This window comes from Hibiscus syriacus, unplaced genomic scaffold (assembly GCF_006381635.1).
Source record: "Hibiscus syriacus cultivar Baekdansim isolate YM2019G1 unplaced genomic scaffold, ASM638163v2 tig00110858_pilon, whole genome shotgun sequence".
NCBI classification, from domain to species: domain Eukaryota; kingdom Viridiplantae; phylum Streptophyta; class Magnoliopsida; order Malvales; family Malvaceae; genus Hibiscus; species Hibiscus syriacus.
The window spans coordinates 928,168-952,455 of record NW_024062890.1 but is presented as its reverse complement, the minus strand read 5'-3'; the positions used below and the strand labels follow the sequence as shown (position 1 = coordinate 952,455).

Here is a 24,288-nt window from a genome sequence, read left to right as displayed (position 1 = left end):
GGAGTTGCCATTTTGATGGGAATTACTCAGTTGAATGTTTAATTTTAAAAAAAAAAAGACAGGGTAATTCTGTCACTGTGTTGAAAATACCTCGGGATGACAGCTAAAAGGGTTATGAAGATTTGGACATATTGATGACCCGATGAGTACAATTCACAGGAAAGGACAGCTAACACCATGAGGGCATCATATAGATCGGACCATCAAGATCTTCGAATGGTGAACTATAAACTTGTTACTTAGGAAGGAATAAAGGACATACAGCCCTATTAAAAATTATAAGAGTATATATATACCTATTAAGCATTTAGAAATCTGTAAAAGTTGTATAAATTAATACAGCTACAATATAATATCAAAGTATAAAAGGTAGACAACTTTAAATATCAATACAGACCTAAATATATATAATTAATGATGTGAGAAGAGAAAAACAAGATTTATTGCCAATATAAATAAATTCTAATTTGTAATATAAAAGGATAGTTAAGCTTAAGGATCCAAATGTGACTCAAAATTAGTAATTATCCGCCGTATAAGAGAATGGTGGTTCCTTCTCTACGTTTTTTTTTCTTTTTCTCTTGCTTTATCTATGACAGTGACGAATAAGTCATAAAAATTCATTCGTATCTTGGGAATGGAGATTTTTATGATTTAAAAAAATGCCAAAAACTCTTAACTATATATGTTTGTATGTTTCCAAATTGGGTTTCTTTTTACATAAAAAAAAAAATTGGGTCTGCTACTCTTCATTACAGCCTTTAACTTCCAACGAAAAAAAAATGCCTTCTTATGGCAGAAGAATAAACCAATAAAAAGCAAACCCAGACAGCTTTTACAATTTGAATGCAAAAAAAATAATGATAATAATAAACCAATAGAACAATTCACAGTAGATGTAATATATATATATATATATATATATATGAAGAGGGGTAAATGAATTGAATATACAAACTGTGGAGTCCGCAATAGTGATAAGTCCCCATTGCTGACCTCGACTCGAAAAAGGAGAAAGCAGCATGCCTTACTCATGTAAAAATTGGAAGGTTGGATTCTCAAGAAGTTCCTCTGCTGGTTTCACTTCCAAGAAGTCTTTCTCTTGGACTGAATTGGAAAGGTCATCAACGGAGAAGGGGATGCTGTATTAACAAGCCTCAATTAGTTTTGTTCTCTATCCAATGCTCAGCATGTAATTAAATTCATTACTATTGCAATCTTTTTATATTAACTGACAACCCCCCCCCCCGATCACAAATCAATTTCCCTCGTAGTGCATATGGTAACAACTTACCTGGAATTGTCTTCCAATAAAAAGGAACTGCTGGCAGCATCAGTCGAATCCTCTGTCATTAGTACCCTCATGCTGGAAATAACCTGTTACAGAGTGCATGTTGCTAATATATCCTTTCTGATTTTTCAACTTCATATACAACCAAGAAGATAAATCATATGCCACACAAACTTACATTTGGAGCAACACTTCGAGTATTGTAGTTGTCATCCCAGTACAGAGTACATATTCTGTATAACTGCTGCACACTAAGAATCTGACCAAACCGAAAGTTAATGTCAGATGGTATTCAGCAAAATAGGTTATTAGAATAGGAGGGGTGGGAGAGGACTTACAGGGCAGAGATCATTTGTAATTTCATCATATGAAATTCTGTACTTCTGATGTATAACCTGTTATATTTTTCAATAAAATTTAGTATAACTCTATATTCACGGCTATTAACTGAAACATCAATAACTTGGGTAATGAATAATGAAAATAAGAAGACTACAAATCAGGAAACAACATTCTGTGCAAAGCACCACTACTTCAGCGGGTACAAATCAGTATAACAATGATTTCATGGGTCAAGTGTACAAATTTGAATAGATTTACAAGCATGATACAAAGATAGTTGAAGAATCATACTGTGCAAGAAAACAAATGCTAGTCAGGTTGATAGAAGTTCGACTAACCTACAACCACAGAATCAAAAGGAAATAGCAAAGCTACTGGTAATTCTGGCCCCTAAATATCTGTTACACTTCCCAAACCGGCTATTTTCATTATTTGTAAAGTCAAAAGTTGTTTTAAGCATCATATTTACATTATTTAGTTCCATAATGATATGGGGCATTTGGAAACCACCATCAATCAATGATTTTGTTACCTAAAACTTTGTGCACTGTCAAACATAATGATGACCCAATGAGTAAAGCTAAAAGGGTATGTGGGAACCGGTTGTCCAGAATTTTAATAAGTTAGCTGGGTGGAAAGTAAATTCACTGTCGTTGGCGGGCAGACTTGTTTTGGTTAAATCCGTGCTTTCATCCTTGCCAATTTTTTACCTATCTATTTTCAAGATTCCACACAAAGTGTCTCAGAAGTTGAACTCGCTGATGGCCAACTTCCTTTGGGGTGATGATCTTGAGAAAAAACGAATCCACTGGGTGAATTGGAAATCGGTTTGTCAACCAATCGAAGAGGGTGGTCTGGGAATACTGGATTTAAGGGTGATTAATAGGGTCCTTCTAGGGAAATGGGTTTGGAAATTTGCCAATGAAAAATATAGTCTCTGGAAGAATCTGATTTGCAGCAAATCCAACGTTAGCATTTTGTCTCTCTCAATTTCAGAAGCGGTTACACCTTTTGATTCCTGGATATGGAGAGGTATCCTTAGTAACTATAATAAGAATGATCAGATTGGTGGTTGTTTGAGAAATAATTCAAAGGTCATTGTAGGAAATGGGCGGTCGATTGCTTTTTGGAATGATGTTTGGATTACTAATTTGCCTCTAAAAAGACAATTCCCAAGAATTTATGCTTTGTCGACAAACAAATGGGGGATGGTCTCTGAGTTTGGTGAGTATGAAGATGATGTTTGGGTTTGGAATATACAACTTAGAAGAATTTTGTGTGATTGGGAATTGAACCAGTGGATTGCTTTTATGTCTTTGATTGACAAGTCGTCACTGTCACGATGTGTGGATGATTTTTTGGGTTGGTCAGGAAAGGGGGATGGCATTTTCTCGGTCAAATCTTGTCGATTATCGTTACAAGATAGGTCTGAAGGGAGTTTTGTATGGAAGAAGTGGGTTTGGGATGGATTGGCGCCTCCAAGAGTACAAACTTTATTATGGCAGATCTGTCATCAGAAAGTGGCAGTGAGAGTGGAATTGAAGAGAAGAGGACTTCAGATTTCGAATGTTCTTTGTCCACTGTGTCATGCTCAGGATGAAACTATTGCACACCTGTTCCTATCGTGCCCTATTGCCTCGGATTTGTGGAGTAAATTCCTAAGGTTATGGAATATCTCTACGGTGTTGCCCCAAGACCCTTCTTCAATTTTGTGCTCGTGGTCGAACCTAAGGAATAATTCCCTTATTTGGAGGTTTATTCCGGCTGTCATCTTTTGGTCTATTTGGAAGGCCAGAAATCAGGTTGTATTTGAAAACGGCAAATGTGACTCTTCTGTACTGTTCTTCATTACTAGATTTAGATTGGCTAAATGGTTCTTGGCTAAATACCCTGGGGTTCGGATTCTGACAGACCTTCTAGTAGGGGATCCTACGCGGGCGGATAAATTACTCTCTAATTCGAGTTCTAAGAAGGTTATTTGCTGGACTCCTCCTCCATCAGATATGTTCAAACTCAATGTTGACGGGGCAGTGACTGGAGATGGGATGCAGGGTGGTATTGGTGGTGTTTTGAGAGACTCCTACAGCTGCACTTTAGCTAATTTTTCTTCCGCAGTGGGCCCTGGTCCCCCTATACTATCTGAACTGAAAGCTATTAAGAAAGGATTGCTATTCTTCTTTTCATCCGATTGGGCCAAGGGAAGACTTATTTTGGAAAGTGATAACAAATTTGCAGTAGATTGGATTTTAAAACGGCAACCTACCCCTACTATTTTCAGTGAGTTGGTGGAGGAAATTGGAGTTCTTGTTACTACAAAGGGAGTTGTTCTGAGATGGGTTTCTAGGAGTTGCAATATGGAGGCAGATAGGTTAGCTAAACAGGGAATCGGTTGAGTGTTAAAGGCTTAGTGTTGTACTATACGATAGTGTTGGTGTGGGGTTAGGCTGATGGGTGATTTTTTCCCATCGCTATTTGTATTATGGTCATGTTGTATTTTCGAGGGTTAGAGTGTTATGTTTATCCTGTGTTTCTCAGGATCAGGATGTATTGTGTATCTTATGTAATTCTGGTTTATCAATAAAATGAGGTGCTCTTTTCCTCCCTCAATTAGTCTACATCAAATGTAAACTATGAGGGAGGTTCCTAATGAGTCCTCCTATTCCTATCAAAAAAAAAGTAAAGCTAAAAGGGTTATGGAGATTATTTCAGGTTTTTTTTTAAAAAAAATATGCTAAATAATCCTTTTGAAAGTTATCAGTAGTGGAATACCTAAAGTCAAGGACTCAAGACCAAATAACTGGGCAAGTGGACACTTACTCCAAATACCAAAAACTTTCAACAATGAAAAACAAGCAAAACAACCAACAACAATATCTATATTGCCAAAGCATGCCTCGACATACCAAGAATCCAACAGCCTGCCTTATGTGCTTAAGTTCATCCCATGATGACCCTGCGTACTGCAGTACAAGTAAAAGTGAAGTTAAAGCATCAGTATAGTTATGGGCCCAAAAAGTAAGCAAATTGTCCGGAAAACTTACGTAGCAACAACTCCAGTTTATAAACACAGATGAAAATTACAACCAAAAAGGTTACCTCTTCTTTCACTTGGCAGCACCAGAGCTCTAACTCAGCTAACCCAGCCTTAACATATTCTCCATTGCTAAATGTACAACACTCACGGCGTAGAAGAAGGCTGGAAAATGATGAAATAAGAAATGTCAATATAACCAAACCATTTGAAATAAAACTGCAAAGAACAATAAACAAAACATACCTATTAAACAATTGTACATTAATGTATGAAAACGTTTGAATAAAGATCTTCTGGATAAGAACAGAAGGCACCTGAAAACCAAATAACTGTAAAAACTTCTGTGCATTTAACTGGAAATCAAGATTGACAGAGGCAATCAAAGTTAATGAAGGTTAGAATGGGGAAAAAAAGTAGGTTCCTCACAAAATTTTCTTTCAAAGTGCTTAGGAGGGTGTTGAGGCTATCAATAATGCTCTGCCAGTGAGTTGAAGGAGAATCTTTGCTAAAGGACCGCCCAGACCGTAGTACACTTCCCTTGGATGTTCTCGGAGCCTAATATTCAGCAAGACAAATTAGACATACAAAGGGATCAAGATTAAGATAAGTATAGCTGCAAGATACAGATTCAAATTGTTGAACAGAAACTAACTGAATCGCCAGATACCTGGATGCATAGAGAAATCAAAGATGATAATTCTTTCTTCAAGTTGTCTCTAATGATTCCATAGTTCTTTTCCACATATGCTGCAAGTTGCTGCTTGAAAAGTAAAGCAGGATATTTGGCCTCTACTTGGCGAACTACTAGTGCAGCAGTCGCAGCAAGGTTGTTGGAAGAAGGAGATGAGCGGAAACCCTGGGTTAAGAGAGAAATGAATGTGAAAATTAGTCTTATACTTCCATAAAAATGATATACTCAGCAGGGAAAATAAGAATTTCAAATACCATTGTCATCCTTCCAAACAGAGAGGTTGCAGCAGTTGGCTTCCGACTTGGAGTTGCACCACTTGAACCAGCAGCTTTAAGGCTTTTTTGTAGCAAAAACAATAACGCTGATGTGTTGGACAACCAATAAGCCATATGACCATTGTTTTCTTCATTCTACAATAAAAGAAGTTTCATTCTTGGTACAGAATCAGAGCAAGAGAAAATGAAGCAGATGACACAGCCTGAAATTACTCCACCAACAAGACTGAATCATGAAACCAATTACCTCAATTGCAGAACCAATCATTTGAATAAGACGGTCAAACACATTAGTCCTTTCGGCTTCAAAAGATTTCCAGTGGAGAAGACATTTATATATGGTAAATGCGGCAACAGGTTTTCCTTGACTGAACCCAATATCTTTTGAAACACAATTGATCAGTGCATCAACGTTCTCCTGTTGAGAGAATGGCAGAAAATATAATTGACACGCTACAAAAAAGAAAAGGCTTGAAGATACAAAAATCAATTGAAGGAACACATACGTGTTGGCGTTCAAGATTGGATCTCCGCAGTTTGCCATCAGTTTCTGCGCCAACCTTCTTCACCGGAGTCACACGCTGTGGTTCCTGCAGTAACAACTCCTGTCGATGGTCACACTATAGAATCCAGAAAAGTATGATCAGAAGTATTAAAATCAGATCTGTAGCATACATTTGATTTGTTCAATTCATCCATATGGTGCCCATTTTCCAAATCCTGCAAAATTTCAGAGCAAAAGCATAATAGGAAACATCAACATAATGACTAATGAAACAGAATAATAAAAAAAATTAATGCTATGTTTTACCGGAAAGACTGGAATTGGTGGGAGCTGTGAAATCTTCTTAACAGGTGAATTTAATAGGGTTTGCTGCCTCAAAACTTGGTTTTCAGATTCTACGTCTGAAATCTTTTCTTCAAGACTGCTAACAAAGAAGCATTGATAACCAGGAAAAGGACAAAAAAGGATGGAAGAAAAAAAAATAAACACAGCTTCAGCAATACACACACAAATGTGCTCCATCCCAGATTCGGGTAGTTAACCATAAGAATTTATCTCAAACCGTTTTTCAGTAAGGGCACAAACTAACCTGTGCATAACAGTCTTCAGCTGAACTATTTTTGATTCAGCATCCAAAGCTTGTTTCAGCCTTTCTTCGCTTATCTTGCTTGTCGCTTCAAACTTTTTCTCTGTTTCATCAATTTTCTTTTCCAACGAACACACCATTGACTGTAGATAATCAGCACATGGGAGATATAATTATGAAATAAGTGTTCTCTTAAAGAACAACCTAAAGATACCCTTATATTGTCGTATGTTCACAACATCTTTATGAAAATACAGATATTAGACAGCCTCCACACCTTCAGTTTTTCATTCTCATTTGTAAGCTTCTCAAGCATCACGGAATCCACCACTGGAACCTCCTGAATTATGGGGACTATCTCAGCTGCCTTTTTAGCAGCCTCACGTTCCTTAGCAAGCAATTCTTTGGTTTCTTTAAACTGAAGTTGTATGTTTTGCAAAGCAGACTGTAGCTTTGCATTTTCTTGTGTTTTAGCCTCTTCCACGTCAACCTACAGAGTAAGACAAGAAATTATAAATTATGATAAGAAAATATTAGCTCTAATTTCAATTAGTATTTAAAACTAAATTTAAATGGAATGCATTCTTAATCTGAAATACCATCCAAAAGTGGCAAGAAATATACAGCCAAGGATAACATAAGAATCCATTACAATAAATGCAAATACAGTTAATTATTTATCTAAAGCAGCTAATTCAAGAAGGGAAGTCAAGTACAACAGATAGCCTCATAACCTACAATATTTAAAGCGTGAGATAGGCGTAAAAATATTAATACCCTTTCTCCATAATAAAGCACATCAAATCAAAAAGACAATGTTTTGATAGAAGCCAACTACCCAAGAACACAATGCCTCCGTTCTGCATCCCCTTGCCTCTAATGAATCAGTTATGTTTTACCAGATACAACACAAACAGAGAAAAAGAAACATGCACATAACAAAACAAAAGAAAGAAACTATCTACAGTTAATGTATTATCATCTTACCCTAATTCGTTTCTCCAGCTGTAGCCTCCATGTCAGTTCCTCAACTTGCTTTTCCAGTTTGTTCTTTGCAGCTTGCAAAGCTCCAGTTTCCCTAGCAGCCTGCAAATAAAAAAATAACAAAAAATGAGGGATGCATAAATAAATAAATATGTCAACGATGGTAAGAACATAGATATTTGGTTTTTGATTTCTCTAGAGCATAGGAATCTTGAATAGACTTCTACCTTAAATGAACAAAATAAAATACAAAGAACCCTAAAAATATATATCATAGCAAAGTTGCAACTTATTAGTGCTCTGATTTCAAATTAAAGCAAAGGGGACCACAAAAGACAATTGTGCCAAAGTCCACCAATTTTCAAACTAAAAGATGGTTGACAACAATTTAAAATAAAAAGTTGATGGGAAAAACAAAATATACCATCTTAAGCTTCCGCAGTTCTTTACGAGCAAGTTTTCCTCTCCATGCACATTGGGTTGCAATTGCTGCTTTCCTCAACCTCAGATAATGCAACCGGGCCAAGTACATGCGACATTGGCTCTGTTAAGTACAAAAAAAGTCATTCCAAGAATTTGTCTTTAAATAGCTATGAAACAAAAAGATGTTCAGCCACTGAAATCAAACTTGGAAAGGTAAAACAATTTTCAAAACATCAACACAAATGCAGTATAATAAAAGAAAATTTAAAGTCCTTGACCAACCTGAATTGTAATTGCTGCTCTGGTCTGCCTTCTGAAGCATAGTTCATTGCGAGCAGCCATCCCCCGTATACCAGTTTGAATGGAAACGGCAGAAGAAAACCATTCTTTATAAGCTTTCCTAGCAAGATGCATTCGCAAATCTCTTTGGATCCTCAAACTGGCTGCTTCTCTTCTCATGCCTTCATAAACTTTGCGTGCAAGTTCTCCTGAAATCAGCAGGGACAAAAACTATAAACAGACATACATAATACAAAATGCCTTAATAGACAGTAAATTTAGTTAATTTACAACTGCCACACCCAGAAGTGCATTAACAGGAATATATACCTCTGCAGACAGATTGAATCTGTAATGCAGATAGGCGAAGCCTAATGAAACTTCTGCGAGCTAAATAAGAATGAATTTTCCTCTGGATTATGCTAGCAGATCTTCCTAAGACTTCAGTCCTATGGGTATCTAGTTCAGCCATCTGACCAGCCCTGAGAAAAACCTTCGTCTTACCAATCTGCCAAAAATAAAATGGCATCAGTATGATCTCTCTTAAAATCCAACCATACAGATGCACAAAACACGTGAGTAAACAATCATGAAACAAGTGGATGCATATACAATTTGTTCAAAAGCAATGAATGAACTCCCACCTGGAGGATGCATGTTCTATATGTATGTATGCTACATGATGCTATCATCTTCAAACAAGAAATTAAAACGCTAATAAAATCACAATATTGAGCACTTATAACATCAAGTTTGTGGCTTGAAAGGCAACAAGTTAGATATGCATGTGACAACAAGTGTTTTGCTCTTTGCTAACAGTTGCTAGCTTCCAGGAAATTTCAAGTGCACAAGGAGGACAGGGGCAGTTTCCGGGGTTGTTTCCTAGCAAATCCAAACTTGAGCTGTTTACGCAATGACATGTTAACATCTACATCAATATACTAAGAGAACCTGGTACTAATGCAAGGAAACTCGATATACTGACTGTTTGAATACATCAGACATTTACCTGATAGCCTTGAAGTCCGACCTTCTCTAGAAGCTTTTTGCATGCAGCAACCTCATCAGAACTAACATGTATAAAGAACAGATCAGGGTGCAGTTTGGAAGAAACCTGTTGAGAGCAAAGAAAATTATTAACTGTACCGTCCATCCAAAACTTCAGGTGCAAGGAGGCCGAATCGGTCTACAAATTCATCAAATTGCTTTCTAGTAGGATATCCAGCACAGCTAATCCTGATTGCCTCCATAACTCCCTGAAGTGAGACAAACAAGGTGGATAAAGTATGAAAGCAGTTCTAATTAAACATCAAATATACATTTCATTTCAACCTCATAAAATCATTCTTACCCCACACCGAAGTTGTTGCAGAACATTCTTATTCTCAAATATTGATGGCTTAAGAAGATTATTGGGCTTTACACAACGTATGTAATGTGGCTCAGTGGAACTGAGGGTTTCGAGTAATGCTTGTAATTGTTGCTGTGTAATACCAAAAAAAGAGCATCCATATTCCATTAAACCGGGAAAAGGTAATAATGATTATTTAAGAAACAGAAACACCAGCACACCTTAAATCGAGAACCTATTGATGAGAATTTGGACGATTTGGAAGATTCCTCAGCTAAAGGTGGAAATAAACCAGAAACAAAGGAACATTTTGAAGCGCTCAAAAGGGCCTGATGTTCAGCTACAACGTAATCTTTGTTCTTGTCCAGGAACAACTCAGTTTGATAAGTGACCTGAAAAAGAACATTAAGAACAATCCATTCACCTAACTTCTTAGTTGTGTTCTACGACATGAATTTATTACAAAGTGATACTAAACATACATCACCAGCATAATGGCAAATTGTGAAGTCGCTACGAGACAATTTGGGCTTACTGAACCGCTTATGGTTTTTAAACGTCTGATAAAGCTTCTGAGCAAATGTTTCATGTGTTGATCTTGGAAACATGCTTTTAAAATTTAAAAGGGGAACATTCAAGATTAGAAACTTCAGTCAAATTTTGAAACGTCAAAAAATAAGTAAATGTAAGCTACATCTTACCAAGCCTCATCTAGAAGAGCAATTATGCCACCTGGTTTCTGGAAACAAGAACAGGGAAAATAATAAACATTTAACAAACATGTATGGACCATCAAACACTTTTGATTCATTGATGTGATTAATGAAAGCCCGCCCAAACCAAGGAATATAACTGGTAAGAATGTTGGAAAAACCAAATTAAAAATATATAGAGAGAGAGAGAGAAAGAACAAGAAAATATTTCTTTGTGACTAGAGAAAAGGAGGAGAGAAAAATGAGAGAGCACAGAAACGGAAGAGAGATAATTGTTTAGAAGAATAAAGAACAAGAGTACTCAAAGAAGTTTGCACCAGATATTGCCAAAGTACAAAGACAATTAATAAATCAATACCGCCATCAAACAAGGGTGATACTATTGCAAGATTCAAAAAATTGTTTGGCTATAAAGAAATAAAAATTTACATGGAACTTAAAATATTTATACGATTCAAGTATTAATCAACTGAACCATTACTCCTCCATTTTCAAGGAGCTTGCTTGAAGCAGGCATTACTTTCTACATTCTTCCCCAATTTTCTTCTCTTGTTTCTCAAGCTGAGCATTTTACATCACACTCGTTAAATCAGGTTTCTGCACATGTTATAAATTTTTTAACAAGAATAAAGTGTCAAGGTTGCCCTTAGTAGTTAGCACATTATCTTCTATAAAGCGTGAAAATAACACATTATCATTTAAGCAACATCCAACATGAAGTATAGAAATTTTTTTGGCACTTTGGCTTATCAAACATCAAGGTAATTTCGTTTGGCAAGGAGATGACCAAAAGATCTTGGAAAATACCACAACATGAGATAGATTATTCATCATTATCATACACCCTAAATATGTTCCATGGAAACAAAGAATGCTAAACATGGATACAACTAGAACTGAAATAACTAGACAAAAACGTAAGGGAACAAGAAAATAGTTACAAGCATGTGTACAGTTCAAGCAGATGTGCCTGAACAAAAATTTCTTTTAATAGAGATTTATAGGTAATAACACAACAATCTTCAGAGTTTTACACAGATCCAATTTTATGAGTGTGAATTTTGGAGGAGTAGATGATACAATACTAAACCAATCTGTAAAAAACCAGCAAAAATCATTAGAGAGGTAGATTCAATAGACCTTTTCAATGAGGTCCAGAACATCCTGATTATCAACAAATTCAATGTAGCTCCAATTAATTTCTTCTTTCGTATACTCTTCTTGCTCCATTTTGAAGACGTGCTGAGCCAGAATATTCTAGATGTCACAAACTATAGGACAAAAACAGAGATATGTTAAGCATGAAGTGGATATGTCTTTCATAAACAAACCTGGTTGAAATGCTGCTGCAATTTCTCATTTGTCAAGTTAATGCAGAATTGCTCGAAGCTGCAACGAAAGTTGTACATCAAACATCAGATAAATAGAAGGCAAGCATCCAAAAGGTCAGTCACAATTAAATCATGATTAACTTTATATATTATGGATTCCAGAATAAGAAGCACAATGGGAACTATCATTCTGTGAAATTTCCATGGAACAACACACCATCACTGCCAAACCAAACAAACTATATAATAATATATCAGTCTCTTCTCTGTTGATGACAGCAGCAGTGACAATGCAACATGATTTACAACCCAGATATTGGAGTACAGGTCTTATCATGATTGTAACAGCCTTGATGCAGATATTAAACTTCATCATTTAAAAGATACTACTGTATCTATGCGTTCCATCACATCAATTTAGGAATTCATAGTAAAAATCTTGAAAGACATTATATTACACAACTAAAACATATTCATGAGGAGAAAGATAACAAGGTCAACAATCCAATAACTAAGAGTAACATAAGGGCCAAATTTCACAATAAAAAGGATGCATATCTTGGAATTCATTTAAAAGGTACTACTGTATCTATGCGTTCCATCACATCAATTTAGGAATTCATCGTAAAAATCTTGAAAGACATTATATTACACAACTAAAACATATTCATGAGGAGAAAGATAACAAGGTCAACAATCCAATAACTGATTTATGCTCTGAAGTGGATCAAGAATCCGGGTTTATGCACTCCTATGTTTCAATTATTGGTGAAGGATATAGTCTCTCTTATGGAAGGGAAGGATATCATTATTAGGCATATCTTGAGGGCTGCAAATTGGGAAGCTGACAAATTAGCTAAAGATGGGATAGGGTGATGTTTTGGTTTCTGTCTGCTTGTGTTGAGGTGTAGGAAATTTTATTTCCTATGTTTAGCTGTTGTGTTTAAGTTTTATGTAATTCCTGGTGGTGTTAGCAGATGTTTAGGGTCTGCCTTTGTTGTACTATTGTTTCATCTAATAAATTTCTAGGCACTCTTTTCCTCCTTTCTTTGTCCTTCATGTTACTTACATAACATGGAGGGTGAAAAAGGGGGTTTTTAATAAGGCCTAATCTTCTATTAAAAAAAACAATCCAATAACTAAGAGTAACATAAGGGCCAAATTTCAAAATAAAAAAGATGCATATCTTGGAAACTGATTTTAAACCTCCAGTAAACCAATTGACATATTTGCTTTGGTTAAAATTATCAAAAGGAAAAATCAATTCCAAAAGAAAACAAAATTAGAAGTGAAAATTTAACAATTCTATACATGCCTTGGAAAAATAGCATACAGACCAAATGCCAACGGAACTTAGATTTATATCCCCCATTCCAAACCCATGAACAGTGTTCAATGCAACAGATGCTCTGAGAAACAAGGAACATTGGGACAAATGTACAGCATAAGCAATTACATATGTTGAAAAAAATTACATACTTCAGAAAGAAAATAAATGGTGACAAGATAATTATAGCGTGACAGCCAGGAATTTGTAATTTTGACTTAAAGGGTGACAGCAGCAAAGAGCGAAGCAATTATTAACAGAGGAAGTAAACTGCACTCGTAATTGTAAAGGCAAAGAATGCCCTACATCCAAAAGCTCAAGAGAAAACAATATTGGTCACTACAAAAAAAAAACTGCATTTCCAAAAACCATCAAATCCATCAATAGAAATTTGATTGTTGAGAGTCAATACTAAGAGTGAGTGCATATCAAGACAATGCTGCATGAAACCAGATGAGAGAAAGAGTTATGTCTAGAACATCCAAATGCACCACCTTTACCATGCCTTAACAAATGGGAATAGGTCAAAACACTGTTTTTATTGTCAAATAACAAATGACTGCCAAAAGTGTTAACTATGGCTCTTGAGACAACTTCCATATCTATTCATTGGTTTCAGGAAACCAACTTTGGACAATTATGAAAACAACAGGCATACCGGTTAAGCACCTGTTATTCTTGAAACTCTCAAATCCATAAATATCCAGCACCCCAATTAAGAACTTTGAGTCATGATCTTGACCAATTGAGCTATTAATCTTATCCACAATCCTGCGGAATAAAAAAAAGAACACATTGTCAGAAATAAATGTCCAAAACAGACCCAAAACAAGCAATAAGCAGAGTCAACTCTGATGTGTTTCTAATCAGACAGAAGAAGTGAACCATACCAATCAAATAACCTCGAGTATACAATTTTAGCCAAAGCATCTCTACTAAGAGCAGCAGATAACGGATCCAGCCATTTTGTAATGGTTTCATCACGAGTGACAATAACGCGCTTACACAAAGAATCTTCAAGTAATTTCTCATCACACCTATTTAAAACTGGGGATTAAACATCCTTTCTTTCTTCTCTTACAATACAACAGCATATCAAAATGAACAAATATTAAAGGAATGTCTTTCAGCCTATGTTAGTGCAAGTCCGTATACTGTACACCTACATTAAGAGCTCAGCAGCAATCCTCAGATGGAATCGAGATTTTTCATCTTTGGGTACTGATGAGTCCATTTCCTTCCCTTTAGCAAATTCAATGTTCCCAAGATGGAGAATTGCTGCCACAACCCGGAATATTGCGTCCTGACAAATGGAAGAAGCAATAACCAATATGACAAATTTTAGGAAACATTATGCTTAAGGATCATCTCTCAGGATAATGTTTCATTACCATACCTGCTCATCAGAACTTATTCCAACAACATCCATTGCCTTCCTTGTTGCAATATATTCCTGAGAATCATCAACTCCATCCAACTCATAGCAATTAGATTGGTTCAGATAGTGAAATGTTCTTGGGTTTCCTAATTTATACTGCTCAATATCCTGAAAAGTAAAAGAAAATGAAAAGAACAGGAGACAAACATTCAAAAGTATGAGAATTGACAATCTGAAGCATTACAATCTCATGTATGAAAAAATTGTTCTCCTTTTCCTAAGATATAAAATGCTACTCACAAACTGCACACCTATCCATAAGTGAACAAAGTTGCAGGTCCAAGATTTTCCTACTCTTTCAGAACCAGATAAATTGAGCAAAGAACTAAAAAGGGCTTTCAAGAACTCCCTCATATTGGGTCATCTATATCACTACTATAAAAAGTTATGAACGTTTTCAGACAACTGAGATGCCAGGAAATACAATACAAAATCATTAGACATCAAACTTGGAAAATAATAGATATGATGCACAACGCAATTTCGAATCCAAGATATTTGTTTACAGCAAAAAAAAAAAAAGTGAACTAGGAGCGACACTCTGTATCCAGATATTAGAGATTAAATTTATTATTTGTAGGACTCGTGTCAGCAAGCGCATCAAAAGGACACTATCAATCCCCTAACCTTGCAATCTTAGATACTTCTCATTACCTCCACTCATCCAAGGCACGTGTAATGCCAGTAGTCAATTCTCATCCTACCCAATCTATTTATTCATTGATTAATATGAAAGATACACATGTTCACAACTTAAGATAATCCATAAATTTTAAATCTAAAGATGACGAATGCTTATTCAGGGAATGAATATAAGAACCTATTGTATCAAATACTTTACAAGTAACTTGATTAAGCAATCAAAAGGCACTCGCCTCTGATGGTGCCGCACAAAGCATGTAGAAACAGTGATAATTTCTCTCTGGGTCAGACACTTGACAAACACGTGATCTTTCTAGCAAATAAGTTCTGATAGCAGCTCCTGAAATCCTTCCCTTCCGGTCAAATTGAATCTCCACAAACTTGCCAAAACGACTAAATCATTCAAAAAAATGCAAATAATGATTAAAAATTTGATGATTTTGATTTAGAATCAACTGTGCATGCAGCATGTGAAACTTGATAATAAATATTCACCTTGAGTTATTGTTCCTGACAGTCTTTGCATTACCAAATGCTTCTAAAACAGGATTTGACTGCAGATTAGGAAAAAAGCAAAAACAAATGTTGTTGAACACAGTTACTAGGATGATACATTCAGACTATCAACATTAGACTTAATCACAAACATCAAAATTCATAGCCACACTTACCTCTAGAACTTGCTGCTCAACTGATCTTCCTTCAGCAGCAGCTTTACCCCCCATGTAAGCAAGATACCGCATAAGTAATTTTGTACTTTCTGTTTTTCCAGCCCCACTTTCACCACTAACTAAAATCGACTGGCTTATTCCCTCATTGATCATTAGTCTGCATTAACAGAGACAGAAATATTAAAAAAAAAACAAGTTATCATATAAAATGAACTTCTAGTCAGGATAGCAGGGTACCTGTAAGCAGCATCTGCTACAGCAAAAGGGTGTGGACTCAACTCACCAAAGGCCGTCCCTTTATATTGTGCCATCATATGGCTATCATAAAGATGAGGTAGTTTTCTGAATGGGTTGACAGCAATCAATATATTTCCCGTATACGTCTGGAAGCACCATTTAAGAAAATTATCACCTTTTGTTGGCAAATTTTAAATATGATGCAACAAAATAATTTGACCCACATTCACAGATGCAAGCAATACATCATATAAAAACATACATCCAATACACAGCAATCGATATATTCTATTATATGCCTGAAAGCAGCATTCCAGAATTGCCTCATTTTATCAGTAAGTTTGAGAAAAATGATGGAACATAAAGATATCACCAACATTCAACAATGCAATATGACACAAATAAAGAAAATACATCAATTCCGTCCAATAAAACTGAAGAAAAAGACAAAAAGAACTGAAAGAAGGTGAACATTTGCTTGAAATCTTACATATATTTCGTTCATATCATATCTCGATTTTAAATTCTGCAGGACGCCTGGTTCATGCAAGTAAGCCAGCTTTGTCATATCATCAACTCCACAAGGTGGGGCTTCAGCATCTTTAGGATAGACATTTGCAGCCTTGACAACAATCTGTTACAAAATAACAGGTAAGTAAAATTAAGGAACTAGCTCATCCAAGCCTTCTATGTTCTCAATGGATCTCCATAATATCATACTAGACTGCTTGACAAGTAAAAGGGGGAGGGGAAGAAAATTCAATCCATATGAACATGATTGTGGCAATAAAAGAGTACTCACCGTCTTCCCTGAAATGCACAGGACTTTAATATCTTCACCATTAACCTCCACAACTTCACCATCTATCCAAGCAATGTCAGAATCCTCCACCCAAACAAGAGATCCAGCCACAAGACTGGCTGTGGCAGCCTACAAAAGCCAAGAGAGCCCATGACTTAACAATTAAATTGAAATTATCTTTAGACACCTTTTTAGTCAAGATTCAAGCATTAAGTCAAAACCACATAGATAAGTTCTCACTTTCAGTCTCAAAAAGACTTTTCATAGGAGCCATACAGATAGTGCAGAAACCATGTAAAAATTTCACTCGTAAAATGAAGCTGTTAGGTCACCTTTCAGCTTCATTAAACATACAATGAAAAAGATTTAGATCAAAGGCACATATACTCTATTTCTTGTTTGGACTTTGGAAACCATTTCAATGATATGGAGGGTTTTTGGCAGTTACGCTACCCATTCAATACCCGCCAGTAATAACAGAAAAGGCACAATCCAATTTAATGGCTTCAATATCATATAAACAGAAAAGGCATCATACTTTCCACACTCTAAGCTAGTTACATCAATGGAGATAAATCACCGGACAAATAACACCCCCATCATTGAAGGTAATACTCAACCAACTATCACCACAAACTCGTAAGACCAAACTCAATACTAAATCGTACTTAGAACAAAATGTACTACCTCAAGTTCTAGTCAATGAACCAAAAAAACAAAATAATAGAAAGCTTCAGCTTCAGATCAGTCAACTACAAGTCGACAAAATTACCAAATGGTTTCTCCAAATCAAGATCGTCCAAAGCTAGAAATAAAAAATAATGACACGAGAAATGAAATGCAAGAAGAAAAAGGCCAAAGATGGCAGAAATAAATTACCATTTTTTATCCCTTGACCGAGATTGATCGGATCAGAAACTTGCGTTGCTTCTCGATCTACTCCCAATGCGCTGAAAATTAATCATTCAACACAATACTCGACCGAGAAAACTATCGGAAATAGTCTAATGTTCTAAACGATTCACACTACAAAAGAATTCCAAAACAAAAAAAAAAAGAAGCTCAAGTCTCTTCCACCAAGATTTTTGAATATATTATCCTTGAAGAAGAGATTAAACCTCCCGTTTGCTCTGTGTATGAAAGCAGCTTTTTCTTCCTCTTCACTTCTGTCTGAACTCTTTTAAGTTTTTTATTTTTCTTTATGGTGAGAATTTTAACTCTTTTAAGTTAGTTTAATTTATTAAATTGGAAAGGGTATAATTACGGGAAATTAAGCGTTTTATGTGAAATGAGAGGAAATTCCGAAGAAGCCTTAGATTTGGGGGTGTAATTACGAACTTTGATGACAGGTCAAAGTGAGGTCTTAAACGAGAGAAAGTGCGCTGTCCGGTTCTTGCAAAATCGAAATGGACGGTGGGGGTGGTAATTGGTAAATAAACCGGGTAATGATGATTTCGTCCGTTGGGTCTGGAATTACGTGCGGTTCCCAACTGTGCAATTTCATTTCTGCTATGTTTTGTGGGACCCAAATTCGATGGGTTGGCCCGCACATTTTATGATTTTACTATACATAAATTGAGTAAACTACGTATTTAGTCACCAATTATCATTTTAATTTTATTTTGATCATTTAATTATTTTCTTAAAATCATCACTATCGTTACGTTCTAATTTTATTTTTGTCATATTTTATTAAAAATTAATAAAATTATAGATGTGATATTTTTATTTTTTAATGATAATGTGGTATTGCATTATAATCATACGTTAGCATCGTCATTTGTTTTTTAACAATGGATAATAAAAATGAAACCAAAACATAATTTTAGTGATTATTTGATAAAATAATTGAGTGGTAAAAATAGAACTATACAAATAGTTGAATGATTAAATATATAATATACCCTACAAGTTAGGTAATACTTTAAAGTATTTATGATATGATATGATAAATTATATTTTGTAAATGAATATATAAATTATCGTGCATCATGTAATGTAAGTGTGTATTCACGACGAATTAAACGATATTGACAGTAAATAAATTATTATTATTTTTTGAAATCTCGTGTTTGAGCATCATGAATACTAAAAATGTGAACGTTTAATCTCAATGATTAAGAATTATTTTTTAACAATAATTACATTATTCTTATCTCATATCAATAATAAAAAGTGTGGTATTCACCAGCCAAATTCAAATTCGGTATGGTGGCATAGTAAATTTTAGTGTTTGTAATTAGGAGTTTTACTGTTCACGAAAAGTATCTTTTAGTCTTGTCGATATTGTCGCGGTCTTTCTAAAATGAAATTGCCATCAAATTAAAATGGGCAAGCTACTTTTTTATCACTCATTTTTTTTAATTTTTTTGGTCATCCAACTTTAGAAACTTTCAATTTCATTATTCAATTTTTAATTTTACTCTTTTCGGTCACTTAATCATTAAGTGTTTAATATCAGTACCAAAAATTTGTGCTTTGGGCCTTTATTTCTAAATTTGACATAAAGTATAAATCTTCTTCCTCTCCGTGGTGGGCGTCCTTCTCCAATCATGCCTAATCATCGTTAACCATCTTTTGCGGTATAATTGGTACTAAAATCAATTTTATTTTTCTCTAAATTAATAAAATTTTGATCTTATGTTAATCTGATAAATTATATTTGTATCAGAGCAATTAATTCAAATAACATAATACACAAAGGAAATTATAATTACAGATAATATAATCATATAATTATAACTATATCAATCATTATAAATAATAAATTAACGAATTAATAATTGGAACATATATGAACCTCGATCATGATCTAAACAATATATATATATGGGATTTAAACTAAGACTAAAAAAAATAGATTTATAATTCATACCTACATAAATTTACGCCTAATAAACTTTAACCTAAACATTCAAATTTTAAAGACTTCAACTTTTGCTATTTTTTTATTAAAAAAAGCCCTAATTGGTTAGCCCTTGCTTTACCTATACAATATCCATATTCTTATTTATTATTTATTTATTGTCGTATTTGTTTAAGTTGTCGAAGACGGGATTGGGATTTGAAAATAAAAATTCATAGAATTATTTTTAAGACAATACATAAATAAAAAGATAAATTCAAAATTTTAGAATAATGGTCCCCCCCCCAAAAGTCACGTGTCTCGTCACTATGTAATAAATATTTATTGTTCAAAGGTTAAATTTATATATGGACCATATTTTCGAAATATTAAATATATGGATCATAGTAAGTGGATGACATCTCAATCATTGTCAAGTTTATATCATTGTCATATTCGAACTTGGCTACGAGAAAATAAACTATTGTAATAACCTTCGACATATGATTAATGACTCGATAAACTTTGATGAATATTGATTAAAGTTCTCATGTCATGTCTTTATATTCCTGTTTGATTGTGTGCTTATATTTATGGTTTGAATGAAATACAGTAGAATGGATGTGTACCACCAAGCTTATAGGGCTCAATGTTTAGATTTTTTTTTCTTCGTAAATTTTCATCTGTGTCAAAGGATCACCTCCATCATGGGCACCGACACTTTTGTTCAGAGTACAATACTTGTTTCTTTAGAGGATAAATACATCATAAAACCTTACTTGTATTTAGTTTGTAACTATGTTATTATTATTCTTTTGATTTATGCTATGTCATATTCTGGACTTTTGATTTTGTATGAACAATTTACTATGCCTATAAATGACTTTTATTTAACATTGATGTTTTATTTAACTTTATGTTTTAAAAATTATGTATGTTTTATTTACTATGCCTATAGAATGACTTTATGCTATGCCATATTCTTACCATTGAAATTGTATGGTTCGTAAGCAAACTAAAAATTTATTAAAGGGGTGTAGAGGTGGGTATATGGGCTAAGGCCCGCGGGCTACCCGTTTAACCCGCGGCCCGTGCGAGTTTTGGACATAAAAAATTGAAGCTCGTTTAAATTGCGGGCTTTTTAGCCCGGACGTTAAACCCGCGGGTTTAATGAGTATAACCGTGAGTAGCCTGCGAAGCCCGTAATAGCCCGCTTAATTTAAAATTTATAAAATTTTAGAGAAAATAAATTTAAAGAATTTTATAGAAAAAGAAAATAAATTACTTATAAATATGATGTTACTTATAACTATTGTAGTCCTTAAATTTATTAGGGCATTTGTCATAATTCTATCGTTGCTTGATATTTTTTTTTCATTTACAATGTATCAAATTATTCTTCATTTTAAAAAATAAAAGTTAAAAGATTTATATAGTATTTTAGTCTTATAAAATTTACATAATTATCACTTTAGCATTTAAAGATTTTTTATTTAATTTTGACCTTTATTTTTTCATTAAGTATGTTATTCATTTCGTTCTTTAATTATAAAAAGTCACTTGATATTCTAATAATATATCACATGACACGTAATATTTGGATTAAAAATAAGAAAGAAAAGTGAAAGAAAAAATTGAAAACATACTTTTCAACTTTTAAAGGCTTTACAAAAGAAAAATTGTTAGATTTATATAATGTTTGACTTTGTTGAATTTTTTTGTTTGAATTTCTACTTGCAGACACTTCTGTGTTTTCATATATAGCCTTGAATAATCGTGTTTTATAAAAGTATAATATGATTATTGTTTTATTTGTTTTTTAATTTGGTGATATAAGTGAATATTGTTTTTTTTATTTGAGTTTAAATAATTATATTGTTATATATATATTACTGATTAAAAATTAAAAAAAATTATTTTATAATCATTTTCGGCTATTTAAAATAAAATTTAAATATTATTTATATATTTTGACGGTGATACATTCTTTTTCAAGTTACTAGATCATTTTTAAAGGCGTAGCAAGTAGAATATTATTTTTATTGCATTTAAAATATTTAAAATTATTTTTATTTAACGGGCCGAAGGTATTTCCGTTTAACCCGCGGGTTAAACGGACGGGACGCGAACCTTAAAATTTAAAATCATTTATGATTACAGACTTTTTAAACCTCTCCGTTTAAATTTACACTTTCAAAACTTACGGACTAAACGAGCGGATAGCCCGTATACCCACCTCTAAGGGGTGATTCCGTGGTAAGTCATGGAGCAGGCAATAATTTCCTTTCCTTTATTTATTATGATTAAAAGAAAGGTCACGAGACTTTGCGGAAGGTTTTTCTCAATTTGCAGAGGTTTTCTTGCCATTTCATGGGCATTTATGACATTTTCTATATGTATTTTAAAACTAATTAAATGCTTAATTAGGAGCGAGACAGATAACCCGCGGAAAGAGGATTAAGCAACAGAATCTAAAGAAACAAAAGTGTTATATTAAGAATACAGCTGGGGTAGGAAAGTCCATTCCTAGTATGCCACGTAGAAGGCCCCATTGTCTTCTCTTTAGAACTCATTATGGGAATTCTCTTTTCAATTGCCAAAACTCAAAAGCCAACTCCTGTAGAGCCACGCGCCATTAATTACTGGTGAGTTAGGGAGGGCAATTCCGGGACTAACATCTTTTATCATTATGGTAAAAGGGTACGTGAGGTGTTTATAATTTTTTTTATAAAAAATATGATCTTTAAATTATTTTTGTATTTAATAGGACTCTTAAATTTAGAAAAAAATTAATGTAATCATTTAATTAGTATTTTTTATTGTTAGTCATTATAATATTAATATGACATTTTATAATATTAACATGACTATCTAATAAAATATCTAATGTGACTTTTACTCTAAAATAATATTAATGTGACATTTTATGATACTATCATTTGATAAAATTTATATTTATAAAAGATAGGGATCGCATTTCCTGAAAGAGCCACATGACGAGTTTTACCCCTTTATCTAAGTTATTCTCACGGTCTTAAAACTCTAAAATGATATACTACAAAACGTAGTTGTTTTATTCTTATATACCAAAAATAAATTATCTATCCCCAATTTATCTTGACTATATAAGTACTTGAATTTATATCGTGGTAAATTTATATAGACACGTATAACAAATAAATTTTTATTAAATTAAGTGATAATTAAGTAAATTCGGTTAAATGCATGCAAAAAAATCATACGGCGCGTAGGATAAGGCTCCAATCACTATAAAATTATAGTAATTGCCTTTTAAATATATAATTAAAAAAGCACTTTATTGCGATGTTGTCAAAAGCTATTTTTCAACGCGTACGTGTAATGAAAAGAGGTTTGGTTTACTTTATTGGAAGAACTCAAACAACGGCTGCGATTAACATGATTGATAATCGGTGCATCATCAGCCGTTCGATTTTTGAAACCTCGAAAAGGCATCCGCCTTAATCGACGGGGTCAGATTGCAATTTTGACACTGCTCACATCGTGAATTCTAGTCTTCCAGACATAATTTCAAAATTAATTAATATTTATTCGCATAGTTATTTTAATTTTATTTTTTTAGAATAATTAAATCTTTAATATTTTATTTTTAGTCAAAATAAATTTTATTATATAAAAATTATTTGTTAATTTACAATTAATATAATATTTTCATATATGTTATATTGTAGACGTACCATATAACATGTCACCTAAGACGATAACGTGATAAGTGTCATACAATCAATGTATAACATGATATATATCATATCATTTAATGTAATAATATAGCACGTGTCATGCCGTCTAAAATAATAATGATATAAAAAATTTATTTTAAAGTATAGATTCTGGAGACATATTACACTTTCTCTCAAGCCAACTTTTAGTTATTATTATAATTTTAATAATGCTTTGATATCATATGATTTTTATATATTTTGTTAATTATTATAAATTGTATCATTAGTTTATCAAATAATAATGATATAAAAAATTTATTTTGAAGTATAGATATAATTATAATAAGAGAAAATAACCTCAGTGACTGAAAATGTCTTATAATATACGATTTTAATCAACTTTTTTTGGATTTGCCAAAATGACCAACAAATTCGCAATGCGAATTCAAATTTCGCAACCCAGGTTCCAAATTCGCAACGCGAAAGTCAAATTCGCAATGCATTTGTTTCTTAAGAATTTCCTCTAAAAATATAGTATCCGCGCGGACGTGTCGAAGACACGTATTACCACGACCACGACCACGGCCAAAATGATTGGAAACTTGGTTAAATATGTTCCAACTTCCAAATGTTAAATGTTAAATGTTTCAACTTAGCATTGAAAACAAGTGTTGGTAATACTCAACCCACATAGTATTGGAAACAGTATTGGTAATGGGTATTTAAGACTTGGATTTCCCACTTCCTTGTTGAGTGAAAGAGAACAAGGAGGACTCTCGCGCACCGCTGCCGCCGTAGTGGTCGTGGTCGTGGTAATACG

The 24,288-nt window shown here is 33.8% G+C and overlaps 1 protein-coding gene across 1 annotated transcript; it reads right to left on the bottom strand.

The window, feature by feature from the left end:
- Nucleotides 1-947: 947 nt before the first annotated feature.
- LOC120143550 (myosin-6-like) lies at nt 948-18,084 on the bottom strand. The gene is made up of 39 exons (XM_039157850.1): nt 17,802-18,084; nt 16,923-17,051; nt 16,611-16,754; nt 16,121-16,266; nt 15,884-16,040; nt 15,708-15,766; nt 15,446-15,605; nt 14,529-14,678; nt 14,299-14,435; nt 14,023-14,169; nt 13,802-13,903; nt 11,806-11,863; nt 11,615-11,716; nt 10,463-10,500; nt 10,244-10,370; nt 9,983-10,153; nt 9,762-9,893; nt 9,557-9,666; nt 9,420-9,480; nt 8,741-8,918; nt 8,414-8,619; nt 8,133-8,252; nt 7,712-7,810; nt 7,002-7,214; nt 6,728-6,867; nt 6,445-6,559; nt 6,309-6,353; nt 6,140-6,223; nt 5,881-6,051; nt 5,613-5,768; nt 5,335-5,523; nt 5,094-5,222; nt 4,911-4,981; nt 4,730-4,829; nt 4,537-4,593; nt 1,630-1,686; nt 1,470-1,550; nt 1,295-1,377; nt 948-1,142 (listed from the first exon to the last, which is right to left on the bottom strand). Exons 1-39 carry the CDS (start codon nt 17,802-17,804, stop codon nt 1,028-1,030), a joined length of 4,542 nt encoding a protein of 1,513 aa, XP_039013781.1. The 5' UTR covers nt 17,805-18,084; the 3' UTR covers nt 948-1,027.
- Between the last annotated feature and the right edge of the window lie 6,204 nt (nt 18,085-24,288).